This window comes from Martes martes (genome assembly GCF_963455335.1).
Source record: "Martes martes genome assembly, chromosome: 2".
NCBI classification, from domain to species: domain Eukaryota; kingdom Metazoa; phylum Chordata; class Mammalia; order Carnivora; family Mustelidae; genus Martes; species Martes martes.
Window position 1 is genome coordinate 103,241,389 of NC_137889.1, and position 26,531 is coordinate 103,267,919.

The 26,531-nt window shown below is 36.7% G+C and overlaps 1 protein-coding gene across 2 annotated transcripts in view; it reads right to left on the reverse strand.

Moving 5' to 3' along the window:
• Positions 1-26,531, reverse strand: part of SLC9B2 (solute carrier family 9 member B2) — a gene marked incomplete at its 3' end in the record, with an annotated part of 54,753 nt that overhangs the window by 24,485 nt on the left and 3,737 nt on the right. Inside the window, exons 2-7 of one of the 2 annotated variants that reach the window (XM_080797087.1) lie at positions 19,366-19,500; positions 18,493-18,673; positions 13,062-13,232; positions 8,446-8,588; positions 7,516-7,643; positions 5,881-6,056 (exon numbers count right to left, since the gene is read on the reverse strand). In XM_080797087.1, coding sequence (XP_080653213.1) covers positions 5,881-6,056; positions 7,516-7,643; positions 8,446-8,588; positions 13,062-13,232; positions 18,493-18,673; positions 19,366-19,455 — 889 coding nt within the window. In that variant the 5' untranslated portion in view covers positions 19,456-19,500. Of the gene's footprint in view, positions 1-5,880; positions 6,057-7,515; positions 7,644-8,445; positions 8,589-13,061; positions 13,233-18,492; positions 18,674-19,365; positions 19,501-26,531 lie in introns of those variants that run through there. The other variant, XM_080797088.1, reaches the window with a different exon arrangement.

The following is a 26,531-nucleotide window of genomic DNA, read 5'->3' on the forward strand; positions in this document are numbered from 1 at the left end:
CAACATCATAGAAACACAAGTAATTATAAAAGAATATTATGAAAAATTATATGCCAACAAATTGGGCAATCTGGAAGAAATGGACAAATTCCTAGAGACATATAAACTACCAAAACCAAAACAGGAAGAAAGAGAAAACTTGAACAAATCAATAACCAGAAAAGAAATTGAATCAGGAATCAAAAATCTCCCAACTAGGGGTATAGCTCAGTGGTCGAGCATTTGACTGCAAAAATCTCCCAACAAACAAGAATCCAGGGCCAGATGCCTTTCCGGGGGAATTCTATCAAACATTTAGAGAGGACTTAATATGTATTCTTCTCAAATTGTTCCAAAAAGTAGAAATGGAAAGAATACTTCCAGACTCATGATATGAGACCAACATTACCTTGACCTCCAAACCAGACAAAGACCACACTAAAAAAGAGACTTATAGGTCTGTATCACTGATGAACATGGATGCAAAAATTCTCAACAAGATACTAGCAAAGGGAACCCTATAGTACAGTAAAAGAATAATTCACCACTATTAAGTGGGATTTATTCCTGGATTGTAAGGGTGGTTCAATATTTACAAATCAATCAACATGATACACCGTGTTAAGAAAAGAAAGGATAAAAACCATATGATCCTCTCAATAGATGCAGAAAAAAATCTGACAAAGTACAGCATCCATTCTTGACAAAAATGCTCAACAAAATAGAGATAGAGGGAATATACCTCAATATCATAAAGGCCATATACAAAAGATCCACAACAAATATCATTCTCAATGGGGAAAACTGAGAGCTTTTCCTTTACAGTCAGGAACAATACAGGGGTGTCCACTCTCACCACTCATATTTAGCATAGTCCTTGCCTTAGCAATCAAAAAGCAAAAAGAAGTAAAAGGTATCCAAATCAGTAAGTAAGAACTCAAACTTTCACTATTTGCAGACAACATGATACTCTATGTAGAAAACCCAAAAGACCACCAAAAAAATGTTAGAAATGATACACAAATTCAGAAAGTTGCAGGATACAAAATCAGCATACAGAAATCTGTTGCATTTCTACACACCAATAATGAAGCAGCAGAAAGAGAAATCAAGGAATAAATCCCAGGGGCACCTGGGTGGCTCAGTGGGTTAAAGCCTCTGCCTTCAGCTCAGGACATGATCCCAGGGTCCTGGGATTGAGCCCCACATCGGGCTCTCTGCTCAGCAGGGAGCCTGCTTCCTCCTCTCTCTCTCTGCCTGTCTCTCTGCCTACTTGTGATCTCTATCTGTCAAATAAATAAGTAAAATCTAAAAAAAAAAAAAAAAAAGGAATAAATCCCATTTACAATTGCACCAAAACCCATTAAGATGCTTAGGAATAAGCTGAAACAAAGAGGTAAAAGATCCGTACTCTGAAAATTATAGAACACTTATGAAAGAAATGAAAGAAAACTCAAAGAAATGGAAAAACATTCCAAGCTCATGGATTGGAAGAACAAATACTGTTAAAATGCATATACTACCCAAAGCAATCTACATATTTAATGCAATATCTATGACAATACACCACCATTTTTCACAGAGCTAGAACAATTCTACAATTTGTATGGAACCACTAAAGACCCTGAATAGCCAAAGCAATCTTGAAAAAGAAAAGCAAAGCTCAAGGCATTACAATTCTGGACTTCAATCTCTATCACAAAGCTATAATCACCAAGACAGTATGGCCCTGGCACAAAAACAGACACTTAGATCAATGGAACAGAACAGAGAACTCAGAAATGGACCCCTAACTCTATGGTCAACTAATCTTCTACAAAGCAGGAAAGAATACCCAGTGGAAAAAAGTCTCTTCAACAAGTGACATTGGGAAAACTTGACCACTTTTTTAGACCATACACAAAAATAAACTTAAAATGGATAAAAGACCTAAATGTGAGATAGGAAACCATCAGAATCCTAGAAGAGAACATAGGCAGCAACCTCTTTGACCCTGGCCATAGCAACTTCTTACCAAATATGTCTTCTGAGGCAAGGGAAACAAAAGCTAAAATGAACTATTGGGACTTCATCAAGATAAAAACCTTCTGCACAGTGAAGGAAATAATCAACTAAACTAAAAGTCACCCTTCAAGAATGGGAGACGATATTAGCAAATGACATATCTGATAAAGAGTTAGTATCCAAAATTGATAAAGAACTTAAAAAGTTATAATCCAGTTGAGAAATGGGCAGAAGACATGAATAGACACTTCTCCAAAGAAGTGAGTGACTAATAGATGGCTAAGAGACACATGAAAAGATGCTCAATGTCACTGATTATCAGGAAATTATAAATCAAAACTATAATGAGATATCACCTTACATCTGTCAGAATGGCTAAAATTAACAATACATGGAACAACAGGTGTTGGCAAGGATATAGGGAAAGGGGAACCCTCTTACATTGTTGGTGGGAATGCAAACTAGTGCAGCCACTCTGGAGAACAGTATGGACATTCCTCAAAAAGTTAAAAATAGAACTACCCTATGATCTAACAATTGCACTCCTGAGTGTTTACCCAAAGGATACAAAAGTAATGATTTGAAGGGATACATGCACCCCTATGTTTACAGCAGTGTTATCATTAATAACTAAATTATAGAAGGAGCCCAAATGTCCACTGACTGATGAATGGATAAAGAAGTGGTTGTAAAATAATGGAATATTACTCATCCATGAAAAAGAATGAAATCTTGCTATTTGCAATGACATGGATGGAGCTTGAGAGTTTTATGCTAAGCTAGATAGTCAGAGACAAATACCATATGATTTTACTCATGCGTGGAATAAGAAACGAAACAGAAGAACATAGGGATAAAAATGAGAGAGACAAACAAAGAAACAGACTTTAACTAGAGAGAACAACAGGGTTTCTGGAGTGAAAGTGGATTAGGGATGGGCTAAATGGGCCATGGGTATTATGGAGGGCATGTGTTCTCATGAGCACTGGGCATTGTATGTAAGTGATGAATCCCTAAATTCTACTCCTGAAGTTAATATTACACTTTATATTAACTGGGATTAAAAAAAAAAAACTTGACATAAAAAAATCAAACTAACAAACCCCCAAAAAACAATAAAACAAGAAATATATAGGTAAGTAGAGCCTCTATTTTCTTCCATAGCAAACAGAATTTAGAATAATTTAAAAAACCTGTTAGCACATTGTACAGAAAATTATAATACATTGCTCAAACACATAAGGTCCTTTCTCCCACACTGTTCTAAGAAAAAACGTACTAACTAGTTATGTGGTTTCTCATTACGGTAGTTTAGGGTAATAGAACATGCCATCCCAAGGTAGGCCACTTTCGCATAAGGATTATTTTGAGCAGAAGGCAACTGAGAAGAAACGGAATCAAGAAAAGATGTCCATCTTCTCCTATTTACCTAAAAGGAGGACATATCTTTTTAAAGTGTCCTTCTCCCCTCTACCAGGAAGGACAGAAGTTAACCGCTGAGACAACTTCAGACTCTTATCAGCCTAAAGATGGCATCAGAGGAATCTGTGTAACAAACTTTGCTAAAAGCAGCCCTAGCTACCATCAGTGTCCCAATTTGCCTGTCCATAATTTGCTACCTTCAACAGCTAAGTTCTTTTGCTTTACCTTGTACTTCTCTACAAAATTATTGTTCTTTGCTCAGATGCCATAGAGATAAGCTCCCAAATTCTAACCACCCTTTTGAGTTAGTCATCACTGAATACTCCCCTCTGTAAGCTTGGTGCACAGGCTGACAAACTGCTTTTCTCTTGTTAATTTGTATTTGTCAGTCTGATTTACAGGGCCCCAGCCAATGGACCTAAGGTGGGTAGATAGGCAACCGTTTTTCCTTCCTGATAGTTTCAAACATCTCTCTTATTTAAAAAAGTAATTACCCCAGTAGTAATTTTATTTTGCTAGAACAGCTCTTTGTTAGGTGATGGTGTGACTGTCAGAAGCATCTAGCTGTGATATGTCTCAGGCAATTGCAGTAAATAATTTACTATAAATGTGTAGAAATTAACTAATTAGTTTTAGTCTCTGGTATGTCAAGTTGCTTAAGAAAGAAAAAAAGACTTCTTGGACCCACCTCTAAAATTTCTGATTTGGTAAGCCTGTCAGGGCTTGCGATCCACATTTTAAAATGTTTCAGGTAGTTCCCACCCAAAATGTCTAAGTGCTACATTTAGTGGAGCAGGGCAGAGAAAACATAGCATTGTTGACTAGGAAAATTCTTAAACTATCCATAGCCCATACTCCCCAGGTTATGAAAACCCCAGTAAGCCTTCCCTCACCTCCCCCATTTCTCTTCTTTCCCACCCCTATGGTTCTAATGCAAACTCTTGCTCTGATGCCTGGTTTCCATTCCCAAAGGCTCTGATTTAATTGGTCTGAGGCGGTGCCCACAGATGAGTATTTTTAAAAGCTCCCCAGGTAATTCTAGTGTGCAGCTGAGGTTGAGAACACTGTTTCAAAGATGCAAACAAACAGAAAGTTTAACTCAGACACTGAGAGTAGAAAAGTGGTTGCCAGGGGTTAGGGGGTAGGGGAAAAGGGGAGAGGCTAGTAAAAGGGTACAAACTTTCACAATAAGATGAATGAGGATCTAAAGTTTAACATGGTAACTGTTAACTATATTGGATAAATAAAGTTGGCTAAGAAAGTAGAACTTAAATGTTCTCAACAATAACAACAACAACAAAAGATAAATATGTGAGGTAATGGAAGTGTTGTTTAATTCAACAAGAGGATCATTTCACAATGTATACATGTATACCAAAGCGTCACACCACAAGCTTTAAATGTCTTACAATTTGTTACATATACCTCAATAAAGCTGGGAAAGAGAAAACAATAAAGTAATAAAATAATAAAATAAATAAAGAAGCATACCAGGAGATCAGTGAGAACATGTTTGGACACATACAGCAGAATGAAAAAAAAAACAACAACAAGAGTATAGATTTGATCTAATAGTTAATAGCAAATCCTCATTGGTTCTTGTACCAAAAAGTAACACTATGAGAACTATATTTTGGTAAGATTAATTTAGTGATTGGATGTCTAAAGGCAACGTTAGGACAAAGGGAAGAGGTGAGGTTCTAGGTAATCAGCATAAATTGTAATTGGGAAGATACTATGGGGGTAGAGAAACTGAGAACATATGACCTTCCAAGAAAGTGTTTTCCCATAATTCTTGGAAACTAAACTTACGCCACAATTACATTTTGCCAATAATATTGAATTGCAGATCTTATCTCCCAATCTTGGACATGGATTAAAAAGAAATTTGTGCTGTGTTAAAGGAGAGTAAAAGTGTTGATAATAGTGTGGGACAAACAGTGCCTTGCGCCCTTCTCTTATTACTACTTAGCACAAAATATATCCATATCAGACACTTAGTAAGTACTAATAAGGTACCCATTAAAATCATTGCAGTTATTGCCCAAAAACTGTTAAAGAGAAGAGAGCAGAAACTATTCCTATTTTAGAAGAATGCTGCTCCTTCTGCTTGGACGGCTTTCAGGTCATTTGTGTTCTTTGAAAAACCTACTCATCTATGTGTGAAGTCTGCAATATTTCACTTTCCCAGAAGGCTCATTGCAAAAGCCATTCAAATACTTCTTTAAACCTGGCTACTCTGGATCCCCCACTAATGCACTTACCAGACCACTTGGAGAGTCCATGTCCAGAGGTTGAAGGGAATAAAATAGAAAGCTCCTGGCCCCTCTTTGGGTATAGAACTAACTCTTGGAGTTGCTTTCTCTATTTCAGTCTGCCTTATTCAACTATCAAGTAAATATGCCTAGCTTGTCACATCATAATTTATGTCTTTACAGCACAAGAGAACAGCTCATTGCAAACTGACCAGTTTACCTGTGGAAAAGGCCATGCCCAAGCATGTGTTGAAGCCAGTGATAGCCAGAATGTCATCGAAGCTGCCAGCAGCCATGAGTAAGGTCGGGATGCCTTTTTCAACCCCATAGCCTCCTTCCTGCAAAAGGAGCATTGAGGGTACCACGACAGCTGGAGATACAGCACCTAAAACAAAACTAAGTAGGCAGCACTTTAAACAGTTGATAGCACTTTACTCGTTGTTATTACTATTGTGGAAATTCTAGTAAACTCTACTGTTTTAGAGGTTACACTTTAAACAACTACAAATGGCAGCAAAGCACTAAGCCAGAAACACACACACACATGCACACTCACTCACACACACACAAATTCTATAGAGCCCTTTTTCCAAGGGTGTGTGGCCACAAACAAGTTGTACTGGAACTACTTAGGTTGCTGGAAAATACATAATTATGGGTGGTAAAGAAGCCCTCATGGGGTTAAGTTTCAAGAATCTGCCTTTAAAAATAAACACACACATTCATGGTATGACGGCTGAAAAACACAGTTGTGGACTTTTTAAATTGGAACTGACTGATGTTAGACCTTCTGTCGGGACTTTGTACGTCATATAGACAATGGATTAGAAAAGGCCATAATGGCAGTGCTGGCTATAGTAACCCCAGTAGGAGCCGTTAACAGCAGAAAATGTTATACAGTGGTTACTGGGTTCCAAACACTATTTTAAGTCCTTTACATATATTAACTAATTTAATCCAATAATCTTTTCTTCATTCTGCAAATTAGGAGATTGAGATGTGGAGGGATTCATGACCTTGCGAAAGGTCACATACTGGAAAGTCACAGGGCTGGGATTGGAATCCAGACAGTACAGCTCCACAGTCTCCACCATAAAAAGTAAGAATTTCTTGCTTCTTGCCTACTTATTAGTACTAAATTCTTACTAAGTACTTTCACATTTATTTACTTCTCATGGCCGTTGACCACTTGAAGAACTGTCAGTGGAAGGAAGAGACAGCAGAACCACCTAATCATAATTGTCTGGTGTCAAAAGGAGAAAAACAGCATTAGGGGTTGATTACTGTTGACGTATTTATTATCTTTTGCACAGACTTTGAGGTTGAAATGTGGCATTTTCTCTTACCAGCATGGCATCAGGTATAGGTAAAAGACCACTACTTTTTCAGTAGTTTAAATCATAATCGTTGTGAAAGTTAGAGATACTCTTTTTTCTTTTTTAAATGTTTAGGGTTTTTTTGTTTGTTTGTTTGTTTTTTAAAGATTCTATTTATTTATTTGGCAGAGACAGACATAGCGAGAGCGGGAACACAGGAAGGGGGAGGGGCAGAGGGAGAAGCAGACTCCCTGGCTCTATCCCAGGACCCTGGGATCATGACCTGAGCTGAAGGCAGATGCTTAATGACTGAGCCACCCAGGTGCTATTCTATATACAGTATATTCTATATACAGTATATTTTGGAGATATTCTATATACAGTATATTTTGAAGTTATAATATTTAGATGATGCTAGAATATCTATGTTGTAATTTCTGACATCCTTAAGAAAGTTTGTTATGGATTCTCTTGTATGGAATCAGAGAAAGCCCTCAACATCCCTGCATTATTTTCATATGACAAAGAAAAACCATTACCCCAGTATAAATCCCCATTGCCATGGTAAACCCATTAGGAAGTGGGCAAGAAGAGCAGACGTGCACGCCTCCACCAGGCAAGGACCCATGGATAATCTTACACAAACACCCTTCAACTTCTTCAGGGCCTGAAATATACAAATAGAGATGCTAAAATAATCCTATAAAGACAGGAAGAGATTATGACATTAATAGTTTTTCTTCAGTACTCAGACCATGTCTGGGTTATCATGAATTTTCCAGATAATGAGTTTTATTTAACAAACATTTCAGTGTTCTAAGTGTTTTCAGTCCTCATAGCAACCTTATGATATAGGTAATATTATTATCCCCATTATTTTTAGACATCTTCATCTAAAAATGCACCAGTTAAAGTCAGTTGCGCAAGATCATGAAATTGTTGAGTTACGCAGCTAGGTTTGAACTCAAGCAGGATGTTCTAGAGTCTGTGCTCAGTAATACCCAAACTAGCTGATTGAACACTCTGAACTAACTTTTTTAATAAAGAGGCTGGAGTGAAAATCTTCATCTGTAAGAACATTCATTTCCTCATTCAAAAACATGCATTAGAAATCACATTAAAATAAGCATGCTTGAGACTCATCTTATGTACCACACAGCTTCTTGAGCTGGTATAGTTAGCCCTAAATACTAGTATATGGCTTTGCACACCAAAAATGTAGTATTTTCTCTCATGACCATTATTTACAAGGATGACCTAGATCATCAAGGATGACCAGACAATAATTCCACAACACTCCAAGAAAAAAATATGGGACATCTTCTGGGAACAGTCAGCCCTGCATGAAATAAACTCCATTCTCTTCTTGAGACTGCCACACATAGTGACTAAAGCTAAGTGATTCCCAAGAACTGCAGTATTGGAAGAACACAATTCCTGGTCAACAATTAGAAATTTACACTTCATACCTTTGAATCAAGTCCAAGGCCAGCACGGACCAATATGACAGACAGGGCTATGCTTCTCAAAGCAGAAGACCACTTGTGCTTGATCTGTATGTTATCACTGATGACAGGGATATTTCTGAGAAGAAACCCAGCAAGCAGCATGCCTAGGATGAAGAAGCCAACAACTCTTAAGTTAGTATACAAATACAGAAAATATTTTTGGCACTTTATTTTTGGGTTCATGTCTCTTTAATATTCTTTTAAAAAAGTTTTTATTTAAATTCTAATTAGTTAACATACAGTGTAATATTAGTTTCAGGTGTACAGTATAGTGATTCAACACTTCCATACATCACCTGGTGCTCATTACAAGTGCCCTCCTTAATCCCCATCACCTATTTAACCCACCACCACCCACCCCCACTCTGGTAACCATCAGTTTGCTCTCTATAGTTAAGAGTCTGTTTTCCTCCATAAGAGACTCTTAAAAAAAAAAAAAAGATTTTACTTATATATTTGACAGAGAGAGTGAGAGAGAGAGCACAAGGAGGGAGAGTGGGAAAGGGAGAAGCAGGCTCTCCACTGAGCAGCGAGCCCAATGTGGGGCTTGATCCCAGAGCTGAAGGGATCATGACCTGAGCTGAAGGCAGACACTTAACTGACTTAGCCACTCAGGCGCCCCAGGAGACTCGTAATCATAGGAAACAAACTGAGGGCTTTCTGAAGGGGAGAGTGGTGAGGGATGTGGTAATTGTGTGGTGGGCATTAAGGAGGGCATTCGATGTAATAAGCACTGGATGTTATATAAGACTGATAAATTACATACCTGTACCTCTGAAACCAATAATACATCATATGTTAATTACTTGAATGTAAAATTTTAAAAAAGAGTCTGTTTTCTGATTTGTCTTTCCCCCCATGTTCAACTGTTTTGTTTCTTAAGTTCCACATATGAGTGAAATCATATGGTATTTGTCTTTTTCTCACTTATTTCACTTAGCATAATACTCTCTAGCTCTATCCATGTCCTTGTAAATGGCAAGATTTCATTCTTTTTTATGGCTGAATGATATCCCATTTTGTGTATATATATATCTCTCACACATCTTCCTTATCCATTCATCAGTTGATGGACATTTGGGCTATTTCCGTAATTTGGCTATTATTGATAATGCTGCTATAAACATTGGGATGCATGTGTCCCTTTGAATTAGTATTTTTGGATTCTTCAGGTAAATACCTAGGGAGTGTAATTTCTGGGTTACAGGGTAGTTCTATTTTTAGCTTTTTGAGGAACCTTCATACTGTTATCCAGAGTGGCTGCCCCAGTTTGCATTTCCAGCAACAGCGCAAGAGGGTTCCCCTTTCTCTACGTCCTTAACAACACTTGTTTTTCTTTTGTTGTCTATTTTAGCCATTCTGCCAGGTATTTCCTATCACTTCAGGTGTGAAAAAGACTACCTTATAATCCCAGGAACCACATCCTTTATGCTTAGTCCCTAGATGAAACAAGGTTAAACTTTTGATAAAAAATTACAATAATATGTTAAATTAGAGGAGCTAAAAAAAAGGCTTTAATGTGCAGATAAAAATGATTAGAATCAGGGACAGCTGGGTGGCTCAGTTAAGCATCTGGCTCTTGGTTTCAGCTCAGGTCATGATCTCAGGGTTGTGGGATAGAGCCCCATGTCGGGGTCCACGCTCGGTTGGAGTCAGCTTAAAGATTCTCTTCCTCTGCCCCTACCCTACACTCTCTACCTCTAAGATGAATAAATAAATCTTTAAAAAATGATGAGAATCACTAATTGTTCCTAAATAATTAAACCTGCAAGGGAGAAACAGGATGCAGGATGACCACATTTGGATAGAAATGTGGTCAAATTCTAAACAGAATATTTTAATACAATACCCAATTCAGTTACCCTTTTGTGTGCAAATAGCAAACAGCTCCTGAAATTATTTGCTATGTTGGATTACCTGAATTGTCAACAAATACCTGTACGGGTTCTATTTTACCTTCAAGCCAGATAATTTATTTATTTATTTTTTTAAAGATTTTATTTATTTATTTGACAGACAGAGATCACAAGTAGTCAGAGAGGCAGGAAGAGAGAGAGGGAGGAGGAAGCAGGCTCCCCGCTGAGCAGAGAGCCCGATGCGGGGCTCGATCCCAGGACCCTGGGATCATGACCTGAGCCGAAGGCAGAGGCTTTAACCCACTGAGCCACCCAGGCGCCCCCAAGCCAGATAATTTAATACAAAATACATAACTTGCTTTGCAAAGGCCTACAGGTGAGTTATGATAAAATAGACATTTCTTTGTCATGTCAGCTGCTGACTCTTTTGTTCAGCCTTTCAACATTTACCTAATGCCTTCAGTATTTTATTTTAAATTTTTTTAACTTTTAAAAAGATTTTATTTATTTATTTGAGAGAGAGAAAGAGAGCATGAATGAGGTGGAGGGGCAAAGGGAGAGGGAGAAGCAGACTCCCACTGAGCAGGGAGCCCAAAGTGGGGCTGAATCCCAGGACCCTGGGATCATGACATGAGGTGAAGGCAGAGGCTTCACTGACTGAGCCACCCAGGAGCCCTGCCTTCAGTATATCAGACACCATAGTAGGTATTAGAAATAAAATAATGAACAAAAACTTGGTACTTCACGTCAACAAGCTTTCAGCCACTAGAGCCGTTTGCTCTTCAAGAGCAAACGAACGGACAACCTCAGTTTTATGGAAGTATTGAATGAGCTCAGACAGGAGGGGTGAGTCAGAGGGATTCAGAGAAGGGAAGAAGGGGCTGGGAGTTGAAAACTTTCTGGATGGGTTAACAGTTTCTTCCAAGGTGTGAAGATGACGTGTGATACATTCTGGGAAATGTAAGTAGTTGACAGTGACTGAGGGAGCTGAGGAGTTTGTAAGAGAATTGTGCCCTTGCTGATCCCACATGCCCCTATAATGGGAAAGACTTCTCTGTCAGACACCGTGAGGCTTCCAGACTCTGTTCTTCCCCAGCAGTATCCTCTGTTCACCATGTCCTTACAAACACGGCACATGAAATGATTAAACAAACTTACTAATGTTGAAATGTTCTGTGTGTAAGCTGAGAGAATAGAAGCTAATTACAAACACAGCTTTTGTGACTTGCTCCAGACCCCGTTAGGCCAAGAAACATCACTTCCAAGCGTCTCTCACAACTGCCATTTAATCTAGAAGGTCTCTTAAGTTCTGAATTCTGCAGTTAGGGTCTTTCCAGAATATTTGCAAGTATGAACTGACCTACAACTGTTGTTTTTAAAAGAATAATAAGGATACCCTATGCTTGTGGTAAATTAAAACATTACTGACAAGTACAAAGAGACAAGTACAAGACACCACAACTGCAAACTTTCGATCTTCATTCACTAAAGTTTTTCACTCTTGAGGGTTTCTATACCAATTTAAATGTGCTTCTGTACCTATGTGTGTGCCTCATTTTTTTAATAGTTGCAACAGTATCAGGGTGCCTGGGTGGCTCAGTTGGTTGAGTGTCTGACTCTTGGTTTTGGCTCAGGTCCTGATGGTGGGACTGTGCCCTGCACCAGGCTCTATGCTCCTCGGGGAGTCTTCTTGAGATTCTTTCCCCCTGCAACCCTCTGAAATAAATAAACAAGTCTTTAAAGAAAAATAGTTGCAATAGTATCTCATGTTTGGAAGTCCTGTAATTTCTCGATCAATTAATGGACTTCAAGGAAATTTTCAGGCCTTTCATTACAAAGAATGTTGAAATGAGCACAGTTCAAAAGAAATAATAATCTAATAAGAACTCAAAAATATGTTAAGAGTTCCTTTTGGAGTTTTGTTGGAGGGGAATGAGGAAGCATTTTTTATTCTCCAAATGAACGTGAATACGACTTCCCTGGGACACTGTTTCCTTTGCTGATGGTCTGGATTGATACGGCCTCCTGATATTGATTTGGCAGATGACCCCCTCACTCCTTTGTCAATGATGTGAGTGACTTACAATATATTGAGCCCTATTTTGTAGCATTTGCTGACTTCTATCTTATAGTTACTTCTACCATGGTTGATGTTAACCTGCCAACATGATGTCAACGAACGTGCAATTGGGAAGAGCTAGCCAGTGGCACACCATTATATATTAGTTCTATAATTTTAAGAGCATAGATAAGGGGAAAATGCAGTAAAATAATTAGGAAGTGATCAATTTTGAGTATCTTGTTTTTAATGCAAGTTATTTAATTGAAGTTGAAATTAAAATTGCAAATTTAATTTAATTTTAAAAAATTGCTGTGTTTAACTCAAAATTTAACTATTGGCTTTTGGTGCCAGCACAGCAAATACAGAAATATTTTATATCTATTTCCCAAAGCTTTCCAAACTACAATTTTTAAGATATGATATACTCTTTTTAAAAAAGATTTTATTTATTTATTTGACAGAGATCACCAATAGGCAGAGAGGCAGGCGGAGGGGGGGGAAGCAGGCTCCCTGCTGAGCAGAGAGCCCTACAAGGGGCTTGATCCCAGGACCCTGAGATCACGACCTGAGCTGAAGGCAGAGGCCCAACTCACTGAGCCACACAGGCATCCCAAGATATGATATATTCTTGAAGAAAACAGTAAGTGTTTAGCACTTACCTAGAAGACGAGGCAGTGGAGGCAATGTAGGTAACTTAATGAGCCCCAAAAGTTTACCTCCAATGATGGCACAATAGAATAGGATTATAATTCCAAATAGGTTTCCTCCAGGAAGACATTCGCTGCCAGTAATTGACCAAACTACAGCCCAGAGAAGAACAACCATGGTAACTGAAATAAACCAGGAAAATTAGTTTCAACCAGTAACTTGTCATATGCAGGTTTTTAGTCTAATGTAAAAATTTTAAAAATGTTGAATATACATACATACATGTATAACCATGTGTAAATTTTAAAGAACATTAGTAATATGAACAATTGGGTAATTCCCAACCATCTTAAAAAATAAGCAATTACCAGTGCCTTTGGATCCACCTATGGCCCCTCCTGATCCTATCTCCAATCTCCTTCCACACTGCTAGAAGAAACTTTAAAAAAAATTTTTTTTTACCATTCCCCTATTTTTCTTTATAATTTTACCAAAAATAGTCACTAGTTAATAAAAAAAAGTAACATTGGCTATCTTTACTATCTTCATAGGAACAGGAAAATGCTCGAACAATCACATTCAAGTATTTTTAGTTCTGTCTTGAATTAAACACTGTTATCGTTTCTTTTCTATAGTCAATGTTTCTATAGTCAATGTTTGTTTACCCACATACTCATCTATTTTCTATTTTGATCATTATTCGTTATGCTAACTCAACCCTTTTATCTGGGACAATTATTTTGTTGCCTGAAGAATTTCCTTTAATAGAGGCATTTCTATTAGGATATGAAATGTTTCCTTGTTTGAAAAGTTTGTGTTGTACTAAATTGTATGCTGAAAACACAAAGACTCCTCGGAAAACAGTTGGGCAGACCACTCAAAACTCAGAATTTGTGACCAAAGTACTGACAAAAAACGTAAGAATCCTAATAAAAGTACCAGTGCAGTTAAATCTCCACTGACATTTGTATCTCATGGTCTCTTTTTTGCAGACTTAATCCCTGGAACCACACTACTTCAACATGTAGAATCCTCAAAGCATTTGCTTTCAATAGAAAGCAGTTCCATCTACATCTGATCCAGATTATAGTTTTTTCCATCAATCAAATAATTGTTGTTGTTTTAACTGAGGAAAAAGTTTTGGCAGCTACTTTAACTGTACTGACGGCTTCTACATCCACATGTGGTTTCATTAGACAGTTTAATGGTGTAGAAGTTGAAAAGTCTTTGAAGCCCCTAAGCCAGTAACTAACAGCCTGAAGGAGTTAAGCTTTTTTAAAAGTCCTCATTTTAGGGAAGCCTGGTTGGCTCAGTTGGTTAAGTGGCTGCCTTTGGCTTGGGTCATGACCCCAGGGTCCTGGGATTGAGTCCCATATTGGGCTCCTTGCTCAGCGGGGAACCTGCTTCTCTCGCTTCCTGCAGTTCTCCCTGCTTGTTCTCTCTCTCTGTCAAATAAGTAAGATCCTTAAAAAGAAAATGAAAAGTCCTCATTTTAGTAAGACTTTATCTTTAATTGTAAGAAACTATACACCTGATCTTTTTTTGTCTGTTTCTGCTTTTCAGTGTGTTTTGCATTCATGTGCTATTGCTTGATGATGCAAAATGTAAGCATGACAGGAAAAAATATGTACTAATGCAAAATTTCGTATTATACTGACACAACTCCTTATTTGCCATCATATATGAACTAATTCATTTTACAGAAACACTGTATCAGTACACTATATTTCTCATGAAGATCTGTTGGCAGTAGATTTTTGGTTTTATTTATTTGAATTACCTTTATTCTCATTCTTGAAAGATAGTTTTCCAGGGTATACACTTCTAGGCTGAGAGTTACTTTCTCCCACTTCCTTGGAAATACTATTCCTTGGTTTTCTGGCTTTCATTATTGTTTTTAAGTCTCTTTTAGGGAAATCTTTTTCTTTGGCTGTTTTAAAGATTTTTTATTTTTTCTCTGGTTTTCAGCAATTTCAGTGTGATATGTTCAGTACTTATGTTTAATTTCAGTACAGCTTCCTTTTAGTTTGCTTGGAATTTATGTTTTCCATCAATTCTGGAATATTCATCTTTATTTCTTCAAATATTTCCTCTTCACCATTCTTCTTATTCTCTTTTGCTGGAACAATGATTAAATAATTAAACAGTCACAATCCTTTTTCCATTTGCCTAACCCTAGTTTTCATGCTGTCCATATTTTTGTGTGTGTACTGCTCTGTAATCTCTCCAGATCTATTTGCTAGATTATCGATCTTCTTTTCACCTACTCTGCTGCCTGATCTACTGGGTTTTGAATTTCAATTACTGTACTATGTCTTTCATTTCTAGAAGTTCAATTTGGTGCTTATTAAAATCAATTCATATTTATAAACAGTTACTTGTTTTATATTTCCTACCTCTTTAACTTCTTCATAGATATTGAGAATATTTTATATTTTATTTCCTGATAATGCAAATTTTTGAAATCTATTTCCTTGTGTGTGTTGTGATTTCTGTTTTTGTTTGTTTCGTTTTGTTTTTTTGGCAACAGTGAGCTCTTCCCTGAAACTTTGTCTTTGGGAATTGTTGGAGGTGAATGTGAGTTTTCCCAGATAGGATCTGAATTTGTTCCTACCATGTGCTTAGAATCTTAACAATCTGGGACTTTTTTTTTTTTTTTTTTTAAAGATTTTATTTATTTATTTGACAGACAGATCACAAGTAGGCAGAGAGGCAGGCAGAGAGAGAGAGGAGGAAGCAGGTTCCCTGCTGAGCAGACAGCCCGATGCGGGGCTCGATCCCAGGACCCCGAGATCATGACCTGAGCCGAAGGCAGCGGCTTTAACCCACTGAGCCACCCAGGCGCCCCAATCTGGGACTGTTTTTAAAGACGGTGAACTTTTTTTTTTTTTTTTAAAGATTTTATTTATTTATTTAACAGACAGAGATCACAAGTAGGCAGAGAGGCAGGCAGAGAGAGCGGGAAGCAGGCTCCCTCTGAGCAGAGAGCCCGATGCGGGCCTGGATCCCAGGACCTTGAGATCATGACCTGAGCCAAGGGCAGATGGTTAACCCACTGAGCCACCCAGGTGCCCCTGGGACTATTTTTAAATATATTTTCAGCTTGAGTTTTTTCTGTGACTTTGAAATACAAATCAGTGTGAAGTTACACATTTTTAGTGGAGATTCTTCCTTCTGCCAGGAACACTACAATTTAGACAGATAAGGTTTAGTGGCTGGCTGCCTCTACACGGCAGGTTTACCTCAAATTCATCATCACATTGGGTTCCAGCTTCCCGGTGTGGGTGAAGGGAGAATGATGTCTCCTATGAAACATCTCCCAACCTGGGCAGACTCAAGCATAGCCTCCTATACTTTCATGGTTCTCAAAATGAATCTCAAGTTCGCTGTTGTTTTGCAGAAGCCTCCAGAGTGAAAGAGAACGTGAGTGCTTATTTATCTCTTTTTATCTAGGCATACTGTTTTTGGTGTCTGACAAGTTCCCGTTTTCTTGACAGATAACAGGTACATTTAAAAGACTTAAAATACTATTTTCAGATGTTTTCATTGACATAAGTGATAGGATTGTTCATTGAGTGTCATCTACCATATTGTTGGAGATCAAATCCAATGTCCCATTTTTTAACCCTCACAGAATTATTACAGATTTTGTAGACTATGATGCTATTACAATGAAATAACTAAAGAACCCTCTGTATTTTCCATTTGGGTATAGGAAGTGAAATTTCTATGTAGTATGGGAGGTGCAATGGGAAAGGAGGAATTGCCAGCTACTAAATTTTATCTTATCACAGAATAAAACCTGTTTTGTACTAAATTCAGAAGGTGAATTAATTTTTTCCACTTCAAGACCGCTTTTCTTTTAAACTTCTAACATTTCTTTCCTTTCTCATATGTAAAATGCAATTCTAAATACATAATAAGTGTACATTTAAAAGGTTTCTCTAAATCACATTTAATTCAGTTAGTAATTTACTTCTCATTTGTGATTTTGGAAAATCATATTTTCACATGTAAGATCTACTTCTTAAGAAAAATACTTAAGTACACTGAAGGGACATAGGAAGGAGTACAAGAGTAAAAAGAGCAGACTTGTAAGCCTCAGGAACAGAGGAACAGGAAAACAAGTAAAGAGGTGTTTTTATATCACGAGTTCCCATTTCTCAGGCCACTTTCTGGACAATGATCATAGAATTTAAAAAAATGAATCTTCAAATCACTTCATTCATTTATACTCTTTCCTTAATGCAATCCCTATCTGTTTTTACTATAAATATTTAAACTAGAAATGTGCCATAATTTGAATGGTGAAAGTTTAAAAAATAATAAAAAGGACCGAATAGGTATTAAATTAACTGTTGCCTTATCAACTGATGTATATTTTGGAACTTACCTAATTTCATTAAAACCACATGTGGAGGCTAGAATATAACACATTATCCTTGGCTTCCATTGTTCCGGCTGAGAAGGGTCAAATGTCTTTCAGAGCCCACAAATGAAGTATAACAATAAAGAAATGAGTCTGATTTTTTAGTAAACACAACTTTTAGATCAAACGTGTTATGTTCTTCAACATAATTATTTGGGAAGCCATATATATGCTCCAGTGGTGCTGTCATTCCTCAACATAATTTTTGAAATTGTCTTTAAATTTGCCTTTATAGACAATTTTCAAACCCCTTCTCCTTTTTCCTGCTATACTACATATCCTCCAATGTACAAAGTTAATACACACACACACACACACACACACACACAACTTTCTTTTTTGGACAAAAAATAGCATTACTGAATCTGAACATCCATCTTTTATCAAAATAACGTTTGGCTGCTTCCAAAACCCAAATCCATTCCTAAAGATAATGTTTGAAATAGTGCTGAGATAAACTCCCAAAGAAAAAGCCCCCAAATATTTTAGGTAATGGTAGTTATACTGGAATAAGTTGAATTGGAAACTAAGATCCTTACTTATGGAAGGATGGATTCATTTGAAAGGATACATTGAGCTGTGTTTGTTCAAACATTAGTTCCATTATTTAATAATAATTAAAACTTATATTTATGTAGTGTTTTTCTGATTACAAGTGATTTCTCAATCATTTTTCTTTCTGGAGTCCTAATGTAATCTTGTGAAATTACTCAGATACAAAAAAGGAAAATGTCATTGATCTCTGCTCTTTTCCTCTCCCTGCTTGCTGCAATGGTAGTGGCAACAGCACTGTGGGAAACCTTATGTTGAAGATGGTGGACCCATAAGCATGGGACCCTCAGTGACTTGTGGAACAGAGCCAAATACCAAGTAAATTGTTCACCCAGTAGTTTTTATGTGTGAAAGAAGTAAACTTCTTTCTATCCTTTAAACCATCTTATTTTGGAATCTCTCATTATAACGATTTTATCTTTTACCCTCTCTTTCTGAATTATTTTTTACCATTTACATACCATTTGTTATTCCTCTATCCAGAAAACCATGTGGAGGACAAGAAAATGTTTGTCTTAGTCTTTGCAAATTATTTGATTCAGTTGGTATTTTTTGTAGCTTTTTTTCACGGCTATTCAGGAGGTTACTTCCTTCTGTTGGTTCTTTGGCTTCTGTTGCTTTGGAGTTCGTAACTGTTTCCTCCTGTGATTAAAGCAATTTAAGAACCCTTAAATACAGAAAACCGTATCTTTGCTGCACATTTTTATAGTTAGAGCCATCACATCACAGATCAAATTTCCATTGCAAGAATCAAGGCTAACACTTTATAGTGGAAATGCACAGCTATATTAATAGCTAATGAGTAAATGCTTGGAACCAAAACTATGTTTAGGAGTATTTAACATTGAGTCCCTATTGGTAACATTATACATGCTTGAGTCACATAGTATTCCATTTTGTTTTGTAGTACTGGGTTTAAAATTAGCCTGTTTAAGGTATTATTCAAGGCAATAGTTGGTAAATATATCAAAGTGGTCCAGAAAAAGAGAACTATTTGTGGTGAAGACAAATTCAAATTCATTCATCTACTTGAATTTAAGCAATAAAAAGAGGGAAAGGAGAAACCAGAACCATTTCAGGGGTTAGGTTGGGAACACAAAGCATTTCACAGGCTCTCTATTTTTCCAGCCTTATGTGGATCTAGCTACTAATGACCACCAGGAAAACTGGTAGTTATATCTACCGTACAAGTTTGGGTATTAAGAATGGGGAAATGGGGAAATTAACTGAGTAATGGAGAATGAAGAGAACACAAATGTATCATAGATTTGGAAACAGATAGTCCCTTCCTTAAGGAAATGGTTAGAACGTTCTACATTTGATCATAGGTTTACCTGTATTTCTTGATATGCCGAAGCTGTGTGATCCGTTCCTATGGATGATTCCAAATCTTCATGTTCAATGACTTTATCTTCATCCCCCATTACTTATAATTAGAAAAAAGATGATACAGGGAAGAGGAATGGGATCTGTTTTAAAGGAGAAATAGTATAGATATAGAATAAGGTGGAGATTTACATGTATGGATTTAGCAGCATTTTGAGCAACTTAAATGAGTGACTTGCACTTATTTTTTCCCTTAGGACTCTCAATGTCTAAAATACTTTAAATTGGACTATTCTTAACTTTCAAAAAATTTTTCTTTTTAAATATTTATTTATTTATTTATTTATCTTTCAGAGAAAGAGAGAGAGCGAGAGCAAGTGAGTGCACAAGCAGGGGGAGCAGAAGGCAGAGGGAGAAGCAGGCTACTTACTGGATACAGGACTCTCCCAGGACCCTGGGATCATGATCTGAGCTGAAGGCAGGTGTTCAACTGACTGAGCCACCCAGGAATCCCTATTCTTAACTTCTAATTGCTAATCTTTCCTTTGATTTCAATATATTATACTAATTCTTATTTACCTTTACCTCTCTTGGTAAAGGCCTTATTAATATTTTTATATGATTTCTCTCCCACCTTGTTTTTTGAGTTATTCTTTCAATATGCCAAGCAATATTATTGTTAAATTATTCTCTCTAATGGGTCAACTTGATGAAACAGGAAAGCTCCAAGCAATTTTTCAATGTTGAAATGAGTCACTGAAGAGAAATCTATGGATTCCATCATTTTCAGAGAAACTAGAATCATTAATTCCTTCATGTTCATATTTCTAAATTAAAGTGAAAATAATACAACATTGATTGAATGGCCACAATGTCTTAGATGCCTTGTCCCTTGATAGTCATTGTGGGTAATTTGGAGATTACCAAAACATATTTTTTGTTCTCTGTAGGTTGACAATATACCAGGAAAAATAAACTTACATGAAGTAACCAAAAAACCCCTGTAGGACAGACTTATAGTTGACTCCATAAACAACTACTTCAATCTCTTTGCCCTTGGCTTCCCATGCTATAGGCTGAAAAGCCAAAAACTCCAATTCCTATTCATTTTGGCAACTCCAGGTGGTCAAGTGTCACAGTTCTGTGTGATGAGATACAATTGAGAGTCCCTGGGTAGGGCTTTCATTCCCAGACAATAAGGCAAGGCTTTTTGAGGATCATACTGTTTACTCTTTGTCCTTTAACATTAACATTTCTCTTTTTCCTCCCTAGAATGTAGATATACCATCTGGAAGGCCAGTGGTCATCTCTCAACCATGAGAATTAAAAGCCCTACACTAAGGGTGATAATTAAGATAGGAGGAGCTGGTTCCTTGATGATATCCTTGAATTGCTCCAACAATCTAGGATGCCAAACTTTGACGCAATTGTTGAAACCACTGTTAGTCAAGTGTTCTTTTTACTAGTAATCAACCTTACTCCAAATGCAACAAATATGAAGATATTTTAATGGAGGTATGAACTATAAGCCCTGGTAGAAGCAAAGAGAAAATTATGTGGGAGAAGGGATAATCGAATTCAACACATACCTAATATGCATACCTAATATGTCCTACACACTACACTAGGCCATAAAGACAAGGATTAATTAGACAGGACCCCTGCCTCAAGGAATCATTTTCTATTAACAAATTGCCAAGATGTATGCATTTAATGTTCCAAAGAAAATTATACCCTTTCCATCACTACCACCATCACTATCACCACCACCACTATTTTTCTTCCTTATAAAATATAGTGTTGGCCAGCTTGGCATCTCAAAAAACCTTCAGTTTGATTTTTATTATATATTATATATAATAAATTCATGTATGTATAATTATATATATGTGTATAAATGCAAATATGATTTTTAAAATTTATAAACTCATTCCAAAATTTAGACTCATGATGAGAAGGAATGGCATTTTGACAGAAAAAATATTGGGTTCAGAGAACCCTTGTCTTAAAGGTATGGAGGTATGGAAGCCAGTGGGATGTAAGGGGAAACTTTGTTGCAGCATGGGCTGGGAGGCTGAGAGCAATGGGAAATGAGGCTAGGACGTCAGGATATCATATCCCAAACGATGGCACTTGGCCTTTACTCTATGTAGACAATGACCCCTCATATAGTAAGTGGTGATGTCTGCTGGGTCTGGAGTTGAAGAAAGGTGGGTTTGTAGTCTAGTTTCATCATATACCAAAGTTCTTAGCCTCCTTGTAACTAATTCCTTATCTATAAAATGGAGATAAGAGTGGTTCCAACCATGCATATGGTAAACATTCAATAGTGTTGGTTATGAGCCACTCAAATCCTTTTCCCTAATTAATATAAATCTCTAAGATTCTTTTTGCTTTCCTTATTAAGCAGGACAGGCCCCCCCCCACCCCGTCTTGCAGAATTTATTACTTAATCCCATTGATATTCTTTGATGATGCCTTTTACCTCTTTATTTCAAGGCCAGCTTCTTGATAAGGTGAATGTAACACTCACCATTGTCATTTCTTCATCTGTCTTGCTAGTAGAATTATACAAGAACTCCTGGGCAATGTCACTAGAATCAACTCCTTTATTAAATTTCCAAAATCAGCCAATTATGCCATTTATGAAGAATATTTTTAAATAGCTAACAAGTTCTAATAGACATAAACTATTGGCTAAATTGGAGCCTTGAGAATTTACTTTATTAATTATCCTACTCTCTTTTAATGTAAATAACCCAAACTTGGCATGTTGCACAATATATGCTATTTGTGGGAATTTCGAGTCTTGACATTACAATAGTGTATCCCCTACCATGAAGACAGTTTTGGCAAAGAAATCAGGGAATATGCAAAAATGACCTTTTAAAGAGTCTAAAATATGTCATGAAATCCATTAAAAAGTGGAAAGTTTATACTCCTAACTTATGGAGAAGCTCTCAAGTACTCACTCAGAGTCCACTAACTCTCAACTCAAATGACTTTGCTCATCTGGTTTCCAAATCCACAGAAGATATGATTTATAAGCTAAAATGTAGGAAGAGTTTGTGATAGAGGCAAACTGAGAGCAGCATGAGTGATAGCTGACAGGAAGGAGACGGAAAGATAGAAATTTAAGGCTAAAAACATAGGGATAAATATATTTTCCGTATTTGCAGTTTCGGCCTGCCAAGCTTCTTTCTCCCTGGCTTTTTGGTTCTAGCATACTAATTTTCTTTTGTATAATCCCCATCTCCTCTTTTCTCCATCCATGTGGTTCATTTGAAACTCATGTCCTCCTCACCTTCCCAATCCCCATGCTCTACCAATGCTCTGAAGATGAGGACAAGCCTGGCCAATGAGGGAACTTCTTTCCCAGTCACAATGATTGTTTTAGGCATGAGAATGTGATCCACACCTGGCCAATGAGAGTCAGCTTTAAGGTGTTCACTGGAACCACTGAGAAAGAGCTTTCTTTTTGTTGGGTTTGCTAAGCCCAGACTCACTATTGACAATCCTTGTGATGTACAGAAAAGCCTTCCAAAGAATGAAGTGACTTAATATGGAAGGAGAGAAAGGGAAAGCTTCAAATTGATAACCACATTGTTGTTATACCTGGAAGCAGCTCCTTTTCAGTTATAGCTAAGCCAATAAATTCCTTACCAGTTTGAGTTGGATTTCTGTCACTTGCCACCAAATGAATTCTCAGTAAGAACCTTCGTACGTGAATTACCCTGAAGGATCCCCCATATAATAACAGATCTTTAGGAAGATGATTTTACATCTTCAAGAAAATGAAAGGAAAAAAAATGATGTGCTAATATTTTCTGTTTTAGGAGTCATTAAAGTATATAGTATGGCTTAGAAATGTAAAGATAATGTTTAGAAAATGTGGTATTCAATAAAATAGGTATTAGTTATCCAGAAAGTTAATTTAAAAGAAATACTTCGGGGCACCTGGGTGGCTCAGTGGGTTAAAGCCTCTGCCTTTGGCTCAGGTCATGATCCCAGGTCCTGGGATCGAGCCCTGCATCGGGCCCTCTGCTCAGTAGGGAGCCTGCTTCCTCCTCTCTCTCTGCCTGCCTCTCTGCCTATTTGCAATCTCTCTGTCAAATAAATAAATAAAATCTTTAAAAAAAAATAAAAGAGATACTTCATTTTCAACAATACTATTTAAATGAGACAATTGTTTTTTCACTGTATTCATGAAAGTCTTTTCAAATCTTTCATTCCAGTAAAGCTTCAAGAAAGCTGTTAAATGGAGGTGCTTGGATGTCTTGAATAAAAAAATAAAAAGTGAGGAAATATGGAGAGACTAGATGGTTTCCTAGTAATTAAGAATCACAATTTAATGGAATAATAAAAGTTGGAAAGGCCTTTAGAAATTACCTGGTTCAATATCTTTAATATTTGTATGAGAAAACTAAAGGCTAGAGAAGCTAAATAACTATTTTCAATAAACACAGCCAGTATCAGCCAAGTGTCATAATAAAACTGTGTAAAATGAGAGAATTCTTTAATCTGTATCTTTGATTTCATGTCATTTCTTTAATCTGTATCTTTAATTCTTTAATCTGTATCTTTGATTTCATGTCATTTCTACCAAATCATTGCATTATATTTTATATTTTTGCAGTAACATTTTGTTTAGAATCCTACTCATATATAGCCATAATTATTTGTAAGTTTGGAAACGTATCCTATAAGAAAATATTTTTACTTTCTATCCTGTAATATCTTCAGTTTTACTCTTTCTCATTGTTATGACTGTTATACAGTTTATTATAAACAACAAAATTTACCAATTCATCTAGGTCACACAACATTGGTGACAAAATAAATGAAACAGGAACTTTTAATCTGTTCTCATGACAAATATTATTTACATATTATGAATTATTAATTAATTGGCTAAGTGGCAACTTGCCATTTTATATACCTTAAGATTCTAAGGATTAAGGAACTCTTTTTTTTTTTTTAAGATTTTATTTATTTATTTGACAGACAGAGATCACAAGTAGGCAGAAAGGCAGGCAGAGAGAGAGGAGGAAGCAGGCTCCCTGCCAAACAGAGAGCCCAATGTGGGGCTCGATCCCAGGACCCTAGGACCATGACCTGAGCCGAAGGCAGAGGCTTTAACCCACTGAGCCACCCAGGCGCCCCAGGAACTCTCTTTTTAAAAAATCAGTTAAACTAAGATGTTTTGAGAGATTTTTGTACATAAAAAATGTTACTGAGAAGTAAGAAGGCAAAGCACATTTTAGATAAATACTAAAAGTGTCTACAAATAGAAGAAATTTTTTTTTTCTGCTCTCAATCAAGATATTGCATTATTCAGACCAATATACAACAATAAACCATATTAGAAAAAATTTATCTCATGTCAAATGGTGGAATTTTATAGATTTCATAATTCAGTAAATCATGTTAATTTAATTAAAGTTCTGAGACTCAAATATAGATTTCAATAGAAGAATTTGTTTTGAACTAAGCCAAAGAATGTGGCTGTTATGACTGTTGTGATTCCCCACTAACAGGTCAAGAGTTTTCTAAAAACATATGCAAAGGTTGTTGGCCACTTATGCCTCTCTTTAACAATCCCAGTATACAGAATTTCCTACAGAACTGACCTACATGCTTAGAAACCATATTGGCTTAATTTGCACTTCATGTTGCAATACTAGGGACATATGCCACCAAAATCATAGAGCTGTGGACTTGAAAAGAACAGTCTCCTAAATCCTTCCTCTAAACTTGAGAGAAAATTGTAGATCAAGAATAACAGATCAAGAATATGAATGATTATGAATATGTATATGTATGTAAATAAATGGAAAAAGTCTGTTAATAGTAGTTGTCTTTGGGGAAGGAAATGGAATTAGAGGGAATTTCATTTTTATTCTCCATATTTTTGCATTGTTAGGATATTTATGATAAGAAGATTTTCTAGGGCACCTGGGTGGCTCAGTGGGTTAAGCCTCTGCCTTCAGCTCAGGTCATGATCTCAGGGCCCTGGGATCAAGCCCCACATCGGGCTCTCTCTGCTCAGCGGGGAGCCTGCTTCCCCTCTCTCTCTGCCTGCCTCTCCGCCTATTTGTGATCTCTGTCTGTCAAATAAATAAATAAAATCTTAAAAAAAAAAAAGAAGATTTTCTTACGCAATTCAAAATACATTTTCAAAAGCTATATAATTCTTAAACTTTTAGTGAAAAGAAAATGATACAGCTTTCCTCAGTAATAATATTTTTCAGAGATAAAATCTAGTAATTTTATTTTAGGTAACTCAATCCCGATGCTACAATTTAAGGTATTTTTTTGTTTGTTTTTGTGTTTTTCTAAGAAGATGGAGAAGTGCCTAACATCTTCTACAGCAGTTTTCAAATATTTTTTAAGTAAAGAAATCTTTCATCAAATAAAACCTTATCCTGAAATCCAACACATAGGACCAATAAAGATGGAGCCGCAGGAGCCCCGTCCACTGACCCCTATTCCTCCTGGCAAGTGAAGCACATTTTGAAAACCACTTTTGTAAATATGCTTTCACATATAGAAAGATGTCTGTTAAGTCAGCCTTCTCTTTTTTTGATGATTTTAGTAATCTAAATGTTTAAAAGTGCTTTCTGTAATATTCTAGAGGAAATAAAAGAGCTCTCAATTTGTGAATGTCCACAGGCTCTTGGTCAAGTGAAATATGCTTATTGCTATCAGCTAAATTACTGTAAAGGAATCATTACACAGATAAAGGCTGGTAATTCTTGTTATTTTCTGTCTGAGCTGGGGACAGACCAACACTTAATGGGGAAATCTTAATGAGAATTTATATACATGGCTAGAGTACTGTATGTGCTATAAACATACATTTGAAAGAACATCTCCACAACTCTTTATTAAGCACACTGTAATGACAATAAAAACTCCTACCGTTGTTGTTTACCACTTGTGTTGAAAGTGGAGTTTCGCAGTCTGATATAGTGTCTGTGTGGAACATACAGAAACCTTCCAGTTTCTGGATTCTGCTAATCAACTCTGATCTCATGTTCATTCCCCAAAAGGATACCTACCCAGCAGTGAGAAATTCAGGTCAAGTGAAGGTCAAGTTAAAATTTCCTTGCATTAATTACTAAAATGACTAAGAATGTTTCCCGGAACAGAATGACCTTATCTGAGAGTGTTA